Source organism: Ctenocephalides felis, unplaced genomic scaffold, assembly GCF_003426905.1.
Source record: "Ctenocephalides felis isolate EL2017-DRISC unplaced genomic scaffold, ASM342690v1 CF-g0.4_SCAFFOLD_01170, whole genome shotgun sequence".
Taxonomy (NCBI): domain Eukaryota; kingdom Metazoa; phylum Arthropoda; class Insecta; order Siphonaptera; family Pulicidae; genus Ctenocephalides; species Ctenocephalides felis.
The window spans coordinates 60,768,492-60,785,485 of NW_020537324.1; the positions used below are offsets into that span (position 1 = coordinate 60,768,492).

The window sequence follows — 16,994 nt, forward strand, 5'->3', positions numbered from 1 at the left end:
ATCATTGACTGTTATCTTTATTCATGATTAAATTTGACAACATATAACAAGATTTTTTTCCTGTTTTCTTTGAATATTGGTTATAATACTACAACCGTCATACTTATTGTATGAAAAATATTGAAAAATTGTAATAGAATTATTGCAAACGTTGGAGTATTTATTAGTCTTCTAAATCATATTCTATTTAATATAAAAAAACTCAACAAGAAGTAACTAGATTTGGACACATTTTAAAACTTGGCGTCAGTGGCGTTTTTTCTTAAGTTACATCAACTTTTCGGTTTACCACCTGGCAAGAAATGCCAGGTTGAGTTTTGATACCATCATAAATAAGATTATTATTATAACTAATAGTATTGAACATATCTGTGATTTTGATATTTTTAATTACCAACTCAAACAGATTTGTTAGATATTATTATATTCTATGAATACTACCATCGTCAAAAACTATTATATGAATTGTGTTGTCTCTGACAGATCAGATTAATCAAGAACAAGGAATGCAACACATCACATTGGCAGATTAACACGTAACTTATCCTTGTATACATTCATGCAATTCTAAACAATGCATTTTGATTAGCCAAATCATTCTCTGTCTAAAACATAAATGATCGTACAACTTCAAATATCACCTATATCCCCAACCAAGGAACTTCTTCAAGACGTTCCCCATTATAGACGGTTCTAGGAGAAGATGGAGGTGGGATTGGAGAAAACAGTAATTGTAAAACGAAATTAAGCATAACATCATATACGACAGGCTCTTAAGACATTAACACAACAAGCCGAGTGTGGAGCAGACAAATACTGTTAGCGGAGCAGACTCTATAACAATTACACGGGATGCATCAGCCGAATGATTGGATTTGACACAATATTGTGTTCGCATCATCGGATCTGATTTTAGAGTGTCTGCGCTTTCTTGGGACATGATTGACGTCTGGGAACTATTGGAGAAGTTTGACATCACAAGATGTTATGGATTATAAGTAAAGTTTTTGGGATATGCATTATTGAAAAGAGAACAAAGGGTTACATTTTATATGTAGTTACCTATTAGCCCTAAGAAAGTTAGTTTAATTATTAATTAGCCATAAGCAAAATTAACTGATGGAATACGGCACCTAACTTTCTTTTTTCAACTAGTATTCAGAATGACCAGCCAAAGCAACCATTTTTAACTTCCCCCAGAATGAGTTATAGTAGTTGCTAAAAATGAAAACTTTTATATATCTTTACGTTTCAAAGTTTTCTGAATATTTTGGCATACCTTAAAAATAATGGATGTATGTGTTTGTATGCAGATACAAATTTTCGTCGACGATTTCGAGAACACGGTTCAACCGATTTGAATAATTCAAAAAACATTCGATTCGTATTGATGAGGCGACGTGCTGATTGGTTTTTGGCAAAGGCAGGTTTCGCCGTTCCAAAGATACGGGGCAAAAAGTGCCAAAAACGGTAACTCAGTTTTTAAGAGAACGGAGCGTCCGATTTTAACAATTCAAAAAAACAATTTATTGGTATTGATAAGATGAAGAAATGATTGAATTTTTGGAAAGGCAGGTTCAGCGGTTATGGACTCTCAATAAAAATAAGTAAAAAATGTCGGTTGGTTTATTGGACATATGAACATCAAATTATTAGATATTTTATAGAGATTTTAATAATGTGTACACATTTTGTGTCAATTTTTTGGGGTTTCGTACCAAGATTACAGTACGTGAAGTTCCAGCAGGCACGATGCCATGCACCACACAGTTTTTATTATATTTTATTTTATTCTGCAATCTGTATACATTTTAACATTAACCAGAAAATGCTGACAAATATATGATCAAATTTATTATAAATTAGTAGATACACCCAGTGGCGTATCTATTAGAGCTAATTAAAATATAATGAAAATAATAAAAACAATAATATATATCAAAATGAAAGAATTGAAGTTGAGGCACCCATTCGAATAAAATTATTTTCCATTCCAAAGAAGTTTGAGAAAATATTCAGTACTTTATTTATAGCGTTTTTAAAGCAAAAAACAAGTTAGTTGGTGGAACTGTTATAATTACATAATTATATAATAATAGATAATAGATTAAAAGTTAAGTATGAAAATTATTGGATTAACTACATGTAGGCAATAGTTTAATTGCAACTTACATAAACTTCCAGTTCTATGCGAATAATCGACTTGATATTTAAGTGTTTAAATAAAATTTCCAACATTTTATTCAATAAAATTTTCATCTGATATCTTTCTAATAAACTAACTAATAATATTTAACACATTTCATGCTACTTTTAGTTCTAAAAATGTATTTTATTTGAGGTGTGAATGAGGCCTGTAATATATTAGGATGTTAGTTAAAACTCTACCAAAAAATATCAACAATCAATTACAAAAAGTCTGGCCGATCTTGACCACTGATCAGAACTAATCCCAATGGATATCTTCTGAACCTTATTTACATTTTCAATATCAGTTCAGGATTTATTGCCAAAATAAGTGTACTTTTTTGCTGATTCTAGAGAAACAAGCCGGCTGATCGTGTTGAGAAAACACAGACAAAATGTGAAATGTTATATTATGAAACTTTTTCCATTTATGATGTCAAATGGTTCAGAATGACTTGAAATGTTGAGGAAACATAAGATTAGCAAATGGGATTTCCTGGCAAAAACAGAAAATTTCTTATCAGAAAAGTTAATAATGTATCAATTTATACTTAAACTGGTATTTAAATTAAAAAAGTTTAAGTTTGAATTTTAAGGAAACACAACACAAGCATTTGTAATCACCTTAAAACAATTTACGTTTACAATGCATTATGATTGTATATAACAATATTAAATTCAGCTTTGTCTTCGAAACTAGCGAAAATAACATCGAGAGCTGATCTTATTCTCACAATCAGTAAAGTTTTCAAAGTTTTGTTTTGCCAGAAGAGTAAATACCCATGAAATAGTCTTATAGTATTAAACTGCTGTAATTAATAACTGACTAAATGGAAGTTTCAGAAAAATCAATACGAGCTACGTCTTTTATCGTTTGTGACCATTATAACATAGACATAGAATATATATGAAGATTAATTACTATTTAATAAACAACAAAATTTAAAAATTGCCTAGTGATAAAATGAATATGAAAAAATAATAACAATATGAGATAAACATGTATGTGAATTAATATAACATCTGAATACTAATATTTATAAGTTAACTATCAAAAAAGCTACGTCAATATTGTCCATATTTTTGAAGCCTAGCTTTTTCTTGGGTTACTTAAAATCTATCCAACAACGGAAGATTCCGAGAATAAACCAAGTGTGTTTATATATTTAAAAATCAAGTATGTTTTCCTATATTTTTACTGATATTATCTGTGATTTAGAAATTAGAAGTTTCATGGTATCAACTATCATAATCAGTATCATTTCAACCACTGACTCCAATTTGTTTTTTTAGAAATTACAAAAGTGTTTTATATCAAATGAATATAGTTAGAAAAGCAGTTCGAGATTTCTTCAAAATGATTGCAATTGGCAAAAAGACACTTATCGCACCAGCTTTTCAGCTATTAAACCTGAGAACGCATTTTGTGTTCGACAAAGGGATTCGACGACTAAGCGTTTTCCATTGTACTATTGCCAGAACAAGATTGAAATGTCTTCGAGGAGTGGGTTCTACCCTAGCAAGGGTTTGTCTGTGAATGAGGAGAACCGTAGTTGGTTAAATAGAGGAAAGCATTCAAAAGCTGTACTATTTTAATTGAGCTTTATATTAAATTGGGGCATCAGGATTTAAATAAATATGCTGCTTACTAAAGATTACACTAAAAATATTAACACAAAAAAGACTTGCTGAGCTTTCATAAACTGTCGATTATCCAGGCGATAATTGGTCAATCTGCCTAAAAATAGATCGATAAACAGCCACCAGATTAGAGTGATCTAGACCAGGGCTTCTTAAACTTTTGTCCTTCGCGACCCCATTTACGATTGCGAAATTTTTGACGACCACATACATATGAATTTTTGCACAAACAACTAGTGGGGCGCATGGCAACGTGCCTTAAGGCAAATTGCTGGAACTTCCCGTACCAATAATTTATTTTTTTGGAAAAAGACTTTTTGAAAAAAAAATATTTTTTTTTGTTCAGATCAGTTGTTCATCTTGTCAATCTAAGTAAAATGTTTTTTAAAATCGGACACTCCGTTATCTTAAAAACTGAGTTACCTTTTGTGGCACTTTTTGCCCCGTATCTTCGAAACGACTAGACCTGCCTATGCCAAAAACTAATCAGCACGTCTCCTTATCAACAGCAATCGAATGTTTTTTGAATAATTGAAATCGGTTCAACCGTGTTCTCGAACACACATACATGAATTTTTTCTAAGGTATGTCAAAATATTCAGGAACCTCTGAAACATAAAGATATAAAAAGAATTCATTTTCGATTTTTTTGCGATTACTGTAACTCACCCTGCTGAAAGTTAATAATGTAATTAAAAGTCATACTTCAAATATGACATGATCGGTTTGTCATTGTAATTAGCATTTAAAAATGAACCTTTATTAGAGAAATGAAGTAATTGCTGATTAATAAATTCTATAATATTTGTTTACACAGTAGATTATGTTAAAAAACGCCTAAACAAATATTGTTTTCGCAACTTCACTCATCATGTAATTGTGTTCGAAGAACTTCATGTAATTAAAATCAACATACATTCATTGACTGTTTGTATTTTTTACTTTTTCGCTGGCGATATAACCTCATTCTTTGAACAGCTGTAATATCTGTCTTGCCTAAAAAATATTTTAATAACTTTAAAGATTTATAGAAAGAACGAATAATATAGAAATAATTTTTAATCAATAAACTTACTAATCATTAATCTTATTAATCAATTTTATATAATCAAGGAATAGAGTAAAAAGTTCTTCTGATTCAAGCATTTTTCATTAAATCAAGATTTGAACTAAGATGTAACTTTAAAATGTTGCTTTATCTATGGCGATTTTCTTGTTGATATCGGAACGCACACAACGTTGATGTCGGTACGCATACAACGACAGATCTCTATTCGCATACACGACGACTAATCACAATCAACCCGTATATATAAATGATTTCATCGAAAGCGAATGGCGCACAGTCCGCCGTAACGCATTTCCGTTGCCTTTGTACGGATTTACACCCAAAAGAAAATTTACTTCAAAAAATCTAACAAAGAAACTCACTTTTGACTTTTTAAAAGCAATGCGATGTACAGATCATATTAATGTAAGGCGCTGACTCAATGTAATAATGGAAACTTGATCGAATAAACATACTTCTTTTTTTTCCTTTGGACCCTATCTCAAAATCAGCATAGTTTAGATGTTATGACGATTGTACCATATTCAGTAGCTCTTTTATGAAAGTTTTTATATATTTTTTCCTAAATGTGGTCTGAATTACCCCAGCATTCTGTATATCCGAGTACGCGCAATTGTGGGTGCCGAATGTCGAGTGTCGAGTTCGCATAATAGAAAGTTGCTCAATTTCTTGAATGGTTTATTGATGTCTCGTGCGTACCCGACGATAAGGAAATGAGACAACCTTTTTACATCGACAATAAGATGGGAAGATGGTAAGATGAGAATAGAATGTGGTGGTCCCGGTTGAGTGAAAAAGAATAAAATTCATTGTTTCCCTTTTTTACCAGTTTTACATTTCAGTGGAATGTTGGATAATTGAAAGAAAAGGTTTTGTAGGAGCATCTTGTAAAAAAAGAAGTATCACAAATTTTTAAGAGCTGAATCATTACTAAAATTCACCTCAGTTTATTTCAGAACTTAAGTACAAATTTGTTGGTGTGAAAAGTAAATAGTAGAAACTTGTTTTCAAGAGGTTAATGACTGGTCATTTACGGAAAGTTTACAAATACTACAAAAAACTTTTATATACTAACGTATATATGTACCCATTCACCCAACTGTATTTCCCATTTTCCATTCAACGACCTGTAATTACTTAATCGCACCATTACAACTCCTGAAATTGCATAATCATGCTATTCAATCAATCATTTTCCTTCGTGGAAAACTAACATGTGTAGACACCTATTACTCGATTCTGTGCACATTCATTCTATTAAAAAGATTTGAATCGCATTGAATAAAAAGTAAAATATAAAAGTAGAATAGCAAATAACTTGCCTGCTCATCGGCAAAAGTGACCCCCTGTTGCTGCGGTGGGGCGTTCGATTGATCGTCGTACTCCTGGAAACCACGTTGGCGACGGGTTACGAAATCTACGGGAAGACTGTAGTCGTCACATAGTGAAATCTGGAATAATAGTAATAAAATTTAAATGTTTAATGTATAAAAAATAGTCTTGTCTCAATTGACTTTAAACTATATAATAATCATCTATTTTCAACTTCTCAAAATCAAAAATAAAAATTTTATGTTCATTAACTTCACGTAGGGTAAGTTATAGTAATCGCAAAAAATCGAAAATGAAAATTTTTGCATATCTTCATGTTTTGAAGGTTTCTGAATATTTTGGCATACCTTGGAAAAAATTTATGTATGTGTATGTGTATATGTATGGATACAATTTTCCGTCCACGGTTTAGGTTGAAGATACGCGGCAAAAAGTGCCAAAACTGTGACTCAGTTTTTAAGAGAACGTGACGTCCGATTTTAAACAAAATATCTGAGACTTCATCTAGATACAAGACTCACAGGGAAAGTACACATAAAGATGAAACAGGAACAAATTATACTAAAAATGCAGGAGATAAATTTGTTATTGGTTACCAATATGGACCTACGGGCGAGAGCTATGGGAATGCGCCTACAAATCGAATTTAGAAATTATACAAAGAATGCAAACTAAAATATCGAGAATAATACTCAACTCTCCCTAGTATATCACTAATCAAACTGTCTATGGCGATCTAAAAATGTTGACTTTGTACGAAACCTACAAAGGATTGTCATCAAAATATGGCAACAAATTAGAGATGCACCCAAATGAATGAAGGACATTCTTCGCCCCCAACAAAACACAAGATTGAAGAGAAAATCGCCTCTAGATAATACATAATTACGATCATTGAAGATATATATTTTAAGAAACATATTGTAAGAAAGATCATTGAATCTTATCTTACTTAAATATTCACTTAGTCCTCACTTTAGCTTATAGAAATATTTTAATTTTTCTGATTGCTAAATGAATCTATAAACAAAAAATTTTAATTTTAGTCAAACTAATCTTAATAATATGTGTTCAGTAACCTTTTATACACTCAGAGCAAACACTTCCTCCTGATTAAAACCAAATCTAGACCTATCCAAAGCAAATCTTCGCTTATCTTCAGCTTTCCATTACACTGCATACAATTCTCAGATTGAACCGACTTCCTTTGCATTCGTACCCCAAGCGTATCGATGCAAGTCTTCGGCCCGGAATGCATCCCTTACGTAAAGGGGCACGCGTCCCCATTTAATTACGAGAACGAGATTATGACAGTAATCCCCGGCGGTTATAAATCACACCTACGCCACTGGAAAACGGCTGCCCCCGCCTCTAGGGTCGGGTGCCCAAAAACGCGCCGGACGCCGCGGGCGGTATGCCCTCCGAGTGCGTCGCTATTACAAATTCCGATTTCTCATTAAGAGGAGGCGATGTCAGAAATTTAGCGAGATTAATGCTAAAATCTCGACGCGAGCTTGAGATTGATTAAAAAGTTGTATGAACTTTTCATTAGCTGTTAATTAAAATTGAGCTCCTAAAAATTATTTTGAAAGAATTCATAACTTGATGCTGCTTATATTGTTCTGATTTTTATTTTAGAATTCGCGATAAATTTATGTCTGCAAACTTATAAAATCTGAATAACATATTCTTTTTTTATTTATACTATCTACAATTTTTAACTTGCCGTAGGATAAGTTATTAATCATCCAAAAACCGAGAATGAAAATTTTCCATATATTGAAGGTTTCTGAACATTTTGGCATATCTTAGAAAAAATGAATGTGTGTGTGAATGTACGGAACAACTATTCGTCCACGTTTTAGGGCGAACAATCAACTGATTTTATTGATTCAAAAACATTCGACTCCTACTGATGGGAAGATATGCTGATTAGTTTTTGACAAAGACAGGTCCAGCCGTTTCGGAGATAAGGAGCAAAAAACTCAAAAAATAGACATCGAGTTTTTAATAGTATGGAGCATCCGATTTGAATGATTCAAATAACATACAATTCGTAATGATGGGGAGATGTAGTGACTAGTTTTAGGCAAAGACAGGTCCAGCCGTTTCAAAGATAAATGTGCAAAAATTGGTAGTTTTTGAGAGAACGAAAAAACCCATTTGAATTATTCAAAAAACCTTTTGCATGTATTGACGAAACGAATAATTTTATGGAAAGCAAGTTTTTTTTGTTTTGAATTTTCATTTTTTTCTTGATATCGGAAACAATTCGGATTTTAAGTTTAATTTTCGCTAAAATTTCATATACTTGAGATAAATAACTTAATCTTCGCAATTCAGCAAATATAATTCTTAGACATATGAGATAAGATCCTTTATTCTAACTCCGCTTACTTATATAGTATAAACGTCATCGTCCAATTTATAAGCTTTTCTATTTTGCCTATAAAATACGAATGATGAAAGTTACAGTATTTTCAATATATTTGAAAATATTTAATAATCTCGAATATTTCATTACGGTATGAGAAGTTCCAGCAATTTGCCTTAAGGCTCGAAGCCATACACTACAAGTTAAATAATATATTTATTCTCAAATCCAAAATAAACCACATCTAATAAATGAGAAGTTACAAATGAGAAATTTATAATTGATTTAATATCTGTGAAACAGGATTTATGTAACATAAAATATATTACATATATAAATATAACAACACGTGTTTGCTGTAAAACGTATTAATTCAACTTTTCCAATTTATTTAATGATTTATACTTCCAGCGCAGTTGTTTACACTTCCTTATTGCTCCGAGTAAGATAAATTCGATCATTTCCCAATTAGTAAGCAGAACGCTACAGAAAACAAATCTACATCGATTACTTCCACCGTATATTGTAATACACCCAGAATTCAATTTTGATTCCCACTGCGGAATTTTTTAATAAAAACAACAAAGCGTAGAGCCGTCTATAACAGGAGAAAAAGTTAGAGACAGTCGGTCCGCGTTATTCGGGGTTCCTGAAAGTGATTTCTCGGCAATGGGAGAGAAAGGGAATGAAATGAAATAGATTATTCGATGGTGACTTCACGACCTCGACCGCGAAAAATATATAAATCTTGGGAAAGACTACGCTTTTGTCTAGAACCATCCGTAAACACATTCGAAACGGAATGGAGTGTCGGAAAGTGTTGCCAAAAGCATTGGGGGTTGCAGTCAAAGTTATAGTTATAGTTGGAACTATGTAGTAACTACAGAGTGATAATTAAAAATTGCAATCATGAAGAAATAATTATTAATAAAATAAATAATAAGTAAAAATTACTCATTAAATTTAAATTGATCTAGTGATGAATGGAGTTATGTCTTTAGTGTGCCAAAAGCATTCGGAGTTGCAGCCAGAGTTATAGTTATAGTTTGAGGTATGTAGTAACTACAGAATAATGATTAAAAATGTAATCATAAAAAAATTATTATTAATAAAATAAATAATAAGTAATAATTGCTCATAAAATACAAATTGATCTTGTGTTGTTTGATGTTATGACTTTAGTGGGCCAAAAGCATTGGGAGTTGTAGTCAGAGAGAGCTATAGTTAAAGGTATGAAGTAACTACAGAATAATTATTAAACATGTAAGCATAAAAGAAATAATTATCAATAAAATGAATAATAAATTATAATTACTTATAAAAGACAAATTGATCTAGTGATGTATGTCGTTATGCCTTTAGAGTGCTTTAAGTGCATTTTGTGTGAATTGAATTGTAGAGTTCTCTCAGATAAATAATAAGTTATTATTTTCTTTTAATTAGAAAAACGACAGTTAAAAGAGAATTTAAACAATATACAACATCAATGGTTATACTAATAAAACAATTAAAATATAAAAAAAAAATATTTACGAAAAGTGTTATAAGCTCCTGAATTACAACATTGTATGAATTTAACTAAAAAATATATATAATAACTAAAGTAGAGTAAATGTACAAAATGAATAACATCCTAAGCATTTTAATAGATAAGTAATCAATGAAACCTGAAAAAATAATAATAAAGTTCTACAAAATCGAGATAATTCAAATGGCTAATACTTTTACAACACCCTTTTAAGGGTGACTAGGAAACACCTTATTATTAAAGAGTGCGCGCCGTTTGAAGTGGTAAAAAAGGTTTCAACCCTTTTTCGATATTTACATATCACCCTAACAAGATCAAAAAAATAAAAAGGCAATGTAAAATGCAAAACAACTTTGACCATTAGGGATACCATTTTATATATCTCAATTTTTACACATATTTTGTTCTCAATTTAAATAATCTAGGTTCATTTAAATTAAAGCTTATTTAAAAAAAATCATAATCGGTGATCGACATAATTAAGTGATTTTAGGACTAAAGTATCAATATAATGCTACGAAAATTATCGTAAAATTGGACAAAACCAATTCATGAAAATTAAAGTTTTATTAGTAAAAATTAAAAGAAATTAATAATCTATATATAAATCATGTTGGAATATTTTTAATGATGGATTATGTAAATTATTGTACTGCGGTTGTTACAACTGCAGTAGGAAATTTATATTAAAACTATACTTATACAATTTAAAATTAATTGAAATAAATGGTTTCGATATTATGAGGAATGAACACGTATTATTCTAAATCCATCAATTAAAAACACGGTAAGTAATATATTATATTTAATAATATAACAAATTTTAAGATAATAATATTGCAATATAATAAGACGATATACATATATATATAATATATGTATATGATATTTCGCTTAAATGCAAGTATATTTCGCTTAAGAACTTCGTTATATTGTTTTTCACTTATTATTATGAAGAAACTGCAAGGTCAAACTTAACAAAAAGCGAATCAGAATGATTTTCAAGTAATATTTTTTAATTTATCATTTTTGCTCAAGACTATATTCTAAAGAAATGTAATTTTTTTCTTAATTATTTGTCTAAACCATATATTAGAGAGATTTTGTTTGCCTAAATATATGTAAGTTTTTGGGATGTACTAGTCTATGTTAGATAGAAAACTGCATCATTTGTTTTGCTATCTAATATTTGTCTGTAACTTGAATTTATAATTTTAGTATATATTAGAGTAGAAAAGCTCGAAGTAAGAAAACCAAGTTTTTCATAAAACTAGTATGCCAGCAAAGTATAATTCTGCAAAATATGTAATCCACAAACATTGCATAAGCATATAAGTTCGGATAAAGAAACAAAGATGTCACTAAGTGTACAAGGTGTCAATTGTACGGACACTCCTAGAATTATTGTAATTGACCATAATATAGAGCATCATATAAAACATCAAAAAACTTCAACATGCAAAAGACCGATTACAAATGTTACACCTACAACAACTATTACAGGCTGCTTAATACTTACAGATAAATTTCTCAAGAATAAAACATGAAAAAAAAACTAAATTCTGTTTAATTTATTAATATCAAGTATGCTCATTCAAATTTGATTAATGCCTGCAAGCTATTGTATCTTTTAAAATAGTCCAGAGCATTTTTAGTACTGCGTAGTAATTTTGTGCCAAATGTGGTTACACAGGATATTAAAAAATAGGCTTTTATATATAAATTTTCTGGAAAAAGGAAATGTATATTACGGAAAGGATAAGCGCTAGTACAATACAATCGGTAGCAATAAACTACGTTCGTAAAGCGTAGCGGCCGCGCAGATAGAGCCATCCCGTGGCCGCTCATCCGTAAGAGATTATGCATACATAGATGAGTTATAACCAACTGCTATCGCCGCAATGACCGCAGGGCGGGACAAAATAGTAAGTCAATTGATAATATACATTTTGAACATTTTTGGATTAAAAGTTTTACCTTATAGGTAGTGTTAAAACTGTATTTTTGCAGGAAAACTTTCTTGGGCGCGAATATGTTGTAAGTCAGGGAAAATGCAACGAAAATGCGTTACGCCACAAATACTGATTGATGTGATTGGTCGAGATCGTATCTTACACCCACTTGTTTCTAATTGAAGGCCTTTGTAGATATTTCAATTACTTTATGAGTATATTTTATAAAGTATGTACATTTGTACTTATATTAGAATCAAGGGAGATTTCAATTGACCCACTCATTTTGTATCGATCGAAAGATAATCGATGTGCAAGTCTAATACAACTGCTATTATATTGTATATGTAGTTACATAGCAAAATGGCGAATTTAGTATCAAAATGAGAATTTTATATATTTAAAATAAATCATATTCTAATTTGTAGGATTAAAACATTTTGCTCGCAAGTAGAATTATACTTATCAATAACGATATATTTCAGTATGTTTTTCTTATCTAATTTTAATTTGCTAGAAAATTCTTACAAATCCAAATTATGTGCTATTTCGGATCTAATATGAGTATTTTAAATACTCATGTTAGATAAAATAAATAAATCATATAAGAAGATTGAAACGAATGTATAAAATATTCTGATTGCAAAGGTTATTGTGCGTATCTATCTTGAGAAAATAAGTTTAAATTTATATATTTATAACAAATTAAATAACATTCAAATAAGATCATTGTAGGGCATTGAGAGTTTTTCTATTTTATCTTTTCAAATAAATCACATACTCTTCATGTTCAATATACAAGCTCATAATTACACAAGCATTTGCATTATTTTCATTAAATCCCAATGCAATTATGAATAAAATGATCCAATCTGCTGCATATAAACATTTAATAACATCCCTCATAAATCAAACAAACTCCAATATTGATTGAATGTTGCAAAAAGTTAATTAAAAAGTTCAGATATTTTAATATCGCACAATGATAAATAGTTATTTGATTCATCCCTGTCCGGCATATAGATTTAATTTACGCATGAATTACTAAAATCCGTACTGTGCTCATTGTACAATACCTTTATTATATCATAGAACTGTATGTTATCACATGGATTTAGTTAAAATTTATGTATAATACGCTTATATTTTCGTAGTATATATAATAAATTGGCTATATCGAGGTAGAATGAACCAAATTTTATACGGAATATATAGATAAAAGTATGCAATATGGGTATTTGAATACAAAACTAGTGGTGTATGTCATCGTTCCTTAAGGCATATTGCTAGAACTTCCAGTTACGTAACGAAATATTCGAGGATTATTAAATGTTTACAAATATATTATTATAAATACTGTAACAGTCTAATATTTTTAAGTAATATATAAACTGAATTACAGAGTTAAGATTATTTACTTGAAGTTTATAAGTGAGCTTTAGAATTTTCGTCATAATTGAAATTAAAATCTGAATTATTTTCGATATACAAAATTTTTTTGGGAAAAAAGTAACTACTGAATTATAATCACCTTTTTGAAAAGGGTGTAACTATTGAATTATAATTTTTGTTCATTACTCTTCTTGGTGAGTAACTTTTTTGTAACTGAGTAAACCAACTAGATAATAATTTTAACACAACCACTAATAGATACAATTTTAAGCAAATTTCTTTCATATTCAAATAGAAGTCACGTTAATCAAATTAATTGTTGAGAGTGAGATTTAGTATATATTGGTGAAACCAGCCAAAATTTAATAAAATTCTTTCAACGACACAAAAACAATTTATAAAAAATCTAAATATATTAAAGTTATACTTACTAAACATAATAAATGACAATATAGACCTTTTTCATCCTTTTTATTTACTTATACTTTTTCCTTTTTATTTTTATTTCTCTAACTATATTTGTATATTTCAGTTCCTCTGAATAAAGGCTGAGACAATAGCCGAAATTTACGGATTTCATGATAAATTTAATTTAATTATTAGATAAATATCACACATACACATATATACATACACACACATATATATATATATATATATATATATACATATATAGTTCTGCCATCAGTAAGCTTTCTTCCATAAAGAAGGCTATTGAACGAAACAGCAAATTAAAAAATAAAGTACCCAATTTCTGCTGCCGTTTTCCCAATGTTCGACCAAGTTATTGCCTGTATACGAGTACGCTCCGTTATAAAACGAGAAAATAACGCATCTTGCTCAGATCGGAATGTATTCATCAATATTACACTATAAAAATTGCGTCGGCCATTAAGCGGAAAAGACTTCATCCCCTGTTTGAGAAATCCTCAGTGTTTACTGGAGTTCCAGAGTGAAAAGTACGGGGGTGGTGTTCTTACATAATGCCGGGGAGTGTTAACCTCACACGCCATGTTATAAATAGTCGAGTGCTCATACTACTCTTGAAACCAGTGGCGGCAAATAGGAATCGGATTTAAAATTATTTTAATAAACTTATATGGCAATATTATATGCATTGCCATTACTATAAAACTTATTAAAAATATTGTTTAAGCTACAAATGTTTATGTTAAGTTAAGCCAAAGAGGACTACATATCAAATGCAACAGTTTAAAATTATCATAATTTGGGATGCTTCTATTCGCAAATAAAGACTCTGCTATGTATTATTCAGATGTTTTTGCAGGAGTAACAGTACTGTACGGAACAGCAAGCGGGCAAATAGCGCTACTGAATGAAAAAGTTACAATGAATTTTAGTACCACAATTATTTATTAAATTATTTTCCTATTCAAAAATATTATAATGAAGCAATATTTTAATTGACACAAATAATTTGAAGTAACCTTAACCCTTGTTAACTTCGTGGAGTGTGTTATAGTAATCGCCTAAAAATCGAAAATATTTTTTTGCATATCTTTGCGTTTCAAGGCCTTCTGAACATTTTATCATATTTTAGAAAAAAATGATGTGTATATGTATGTACGGATACAATTTTCGATCTACGTTTTCAAGAGCACGGATCAACCGATTTCAATAATTAAAAATACATTTGATTTGTAAATTGGGAGACGTGCTGATTATTTTTTGCAAAGGTTCAAAAGAAGCAAAAAGTGTAAAAGCTAGAATTTTTTGGAAGAACAAAGCATCCAAGAACAAGAACGATTAAAAAAACATTCGATTCGTATTGACGGGGAAAGAAGCTGATTAGTTTTTTGCAACGACAGGTCTAGCCGTTGAGCTGATTAGTAGAACAGCAGTTATTGAAATAATGGATCATCGTATTTGAATGATGAAAAGACATTTTGCTTGTGTTGACAATGTGAAGATATTAGTTTTTGCGGAAGATATTTTTTTTTCAAAATTGCCAGAATTTTTTAAGTAAAACTTCTTTAGGTGTGACTAGGGTGTAACTCAGAAAATGCAACGAAAAAGCGTTATACCAATACTGATTCGTCATTGGCCAACGATGACGTCATTCAAAACGTGTTAATGTGATTGGTCCACTTGCCACGTGTATGTAACGTCTTCATTCATTTATTAGCAACTACTTAATTTATCGAAGATTTATCGTCTTTTAAATACCGTTAAGGGTAAATATCCATTTCAATCAACTGCGAGAGTAAGCTACATCAACACCACTATTGACGTAGCCTTCTCTATAAATTCAGACCATTTGCAGACTGAACTTATCTCATCATCAGTTTCAGTTATCTCAAACCAACCATTTCATATTTGAAGTGTGATTTATTTGTTTTAAAATAAAATAGTAGTAGGTATAGTGGTTGACATCAATAAATGTATTTATTACTAATGTTACCATATCACCAATAAACGATATTCTAAATTTATATATGATGAATTTATTTTTAATTAAACCATTTTGATGACCATTAAGGTCATCTCGTACAATAACAAAAAAGTTTTACTTCAATCGCGTGTATATCTTTTGTGCTCTCTTTTTTTTCCAAAATATATAATTCACATTTTAATTTCAATTCTAGATAAAATTCTAATATTGACATATATATGTGAATTAAATAATTTTATCTTTGCAATTTAGTTTATGTAATTCATAGAAATATGAGATAAGTATCCTTCTTTCTAACTCTGCTTGATTAAGTTTTGTCTGTTTACTTTTTATGTAAACATATGTATATAAACTAAATTTATAAGCCATTATAATTTGTCTATAAAATACCAGTAATAGAAGTTACAGTATTTATACTAATCTTCATTCATCGAAATTCATCGTAATTTCATTGCAAAAAGTTCCAGCAATCTGCCTCAAAGTGCAATGCCATGCACCACCAGTTTCGCATTTTTCTTATTCAAGAGTGAATACACCAATTTACAGTTTTAATGCAAATATATAAGCAGTAAATAAACAATTTAAAGCAAAATTTTTTTTCTTATGTTTTTATATTTTTCCGCCACTGTACAAATGAAAATACTTTTAACGGGATGAATTTCCACACTTCGCGGCAGCATCCCGCAGCGCCTGAGCTGGCCTACTCGCCCGCATCGGGACGTAGGCAGCATTTTTCTCGGTTCCTCGGCCGTGTGTTTTCATTTTATTTATATCCTACACATTTGAATTTATATTACTACTGAAAATAAAAAGTATTCTCGTCATTCGTCAGACGAAGGATTGTCAATCGCTTATATTCCATTCGTCGCTCTGGGCGAGACTCAAACATATTGATGTCGTGCGGTTTCGCATTAGGGATATTTATTTCATGTCAACGAAGCGATGGCGATGGCGATGTGAAGGCTTTTGTGTTCGATATTATATTAAGATGACTTATGGATTTAAGGTTTAGGGAGTCGAATAGAAAAGATAGAGGCTTTGAATGAATATATTTGCTTGATTGTTAGAATAAAGTCTTGGCATTCATCATTTATTCGTAAAGATAA

The 16,994-nt window shown here is 30.3% G+C and overlaps 1 protein-coding gene across 1 annotated transcript in view; it reads right to left on the reverse strand.

Annotated features, from left to right (window-relative positions):
* LOC113367471 overlaps positions 1-16,994 on the reverse strand; it is a 230,840-nt gene that overhangs the window by 19,653 nt on the left and 194,193 nt on the right. Inside the window, exon 3 of the mRNA XM_026609078.1 lies at positions 6,220-6,348. Within this exon, the coding sequence (XP_026464863.1) occupies positions 6,220-6,348 (129 nt within the window). The remainder of the gene's footprint in view (positions 1-6,219; positions 6,349-16,994) is intronic.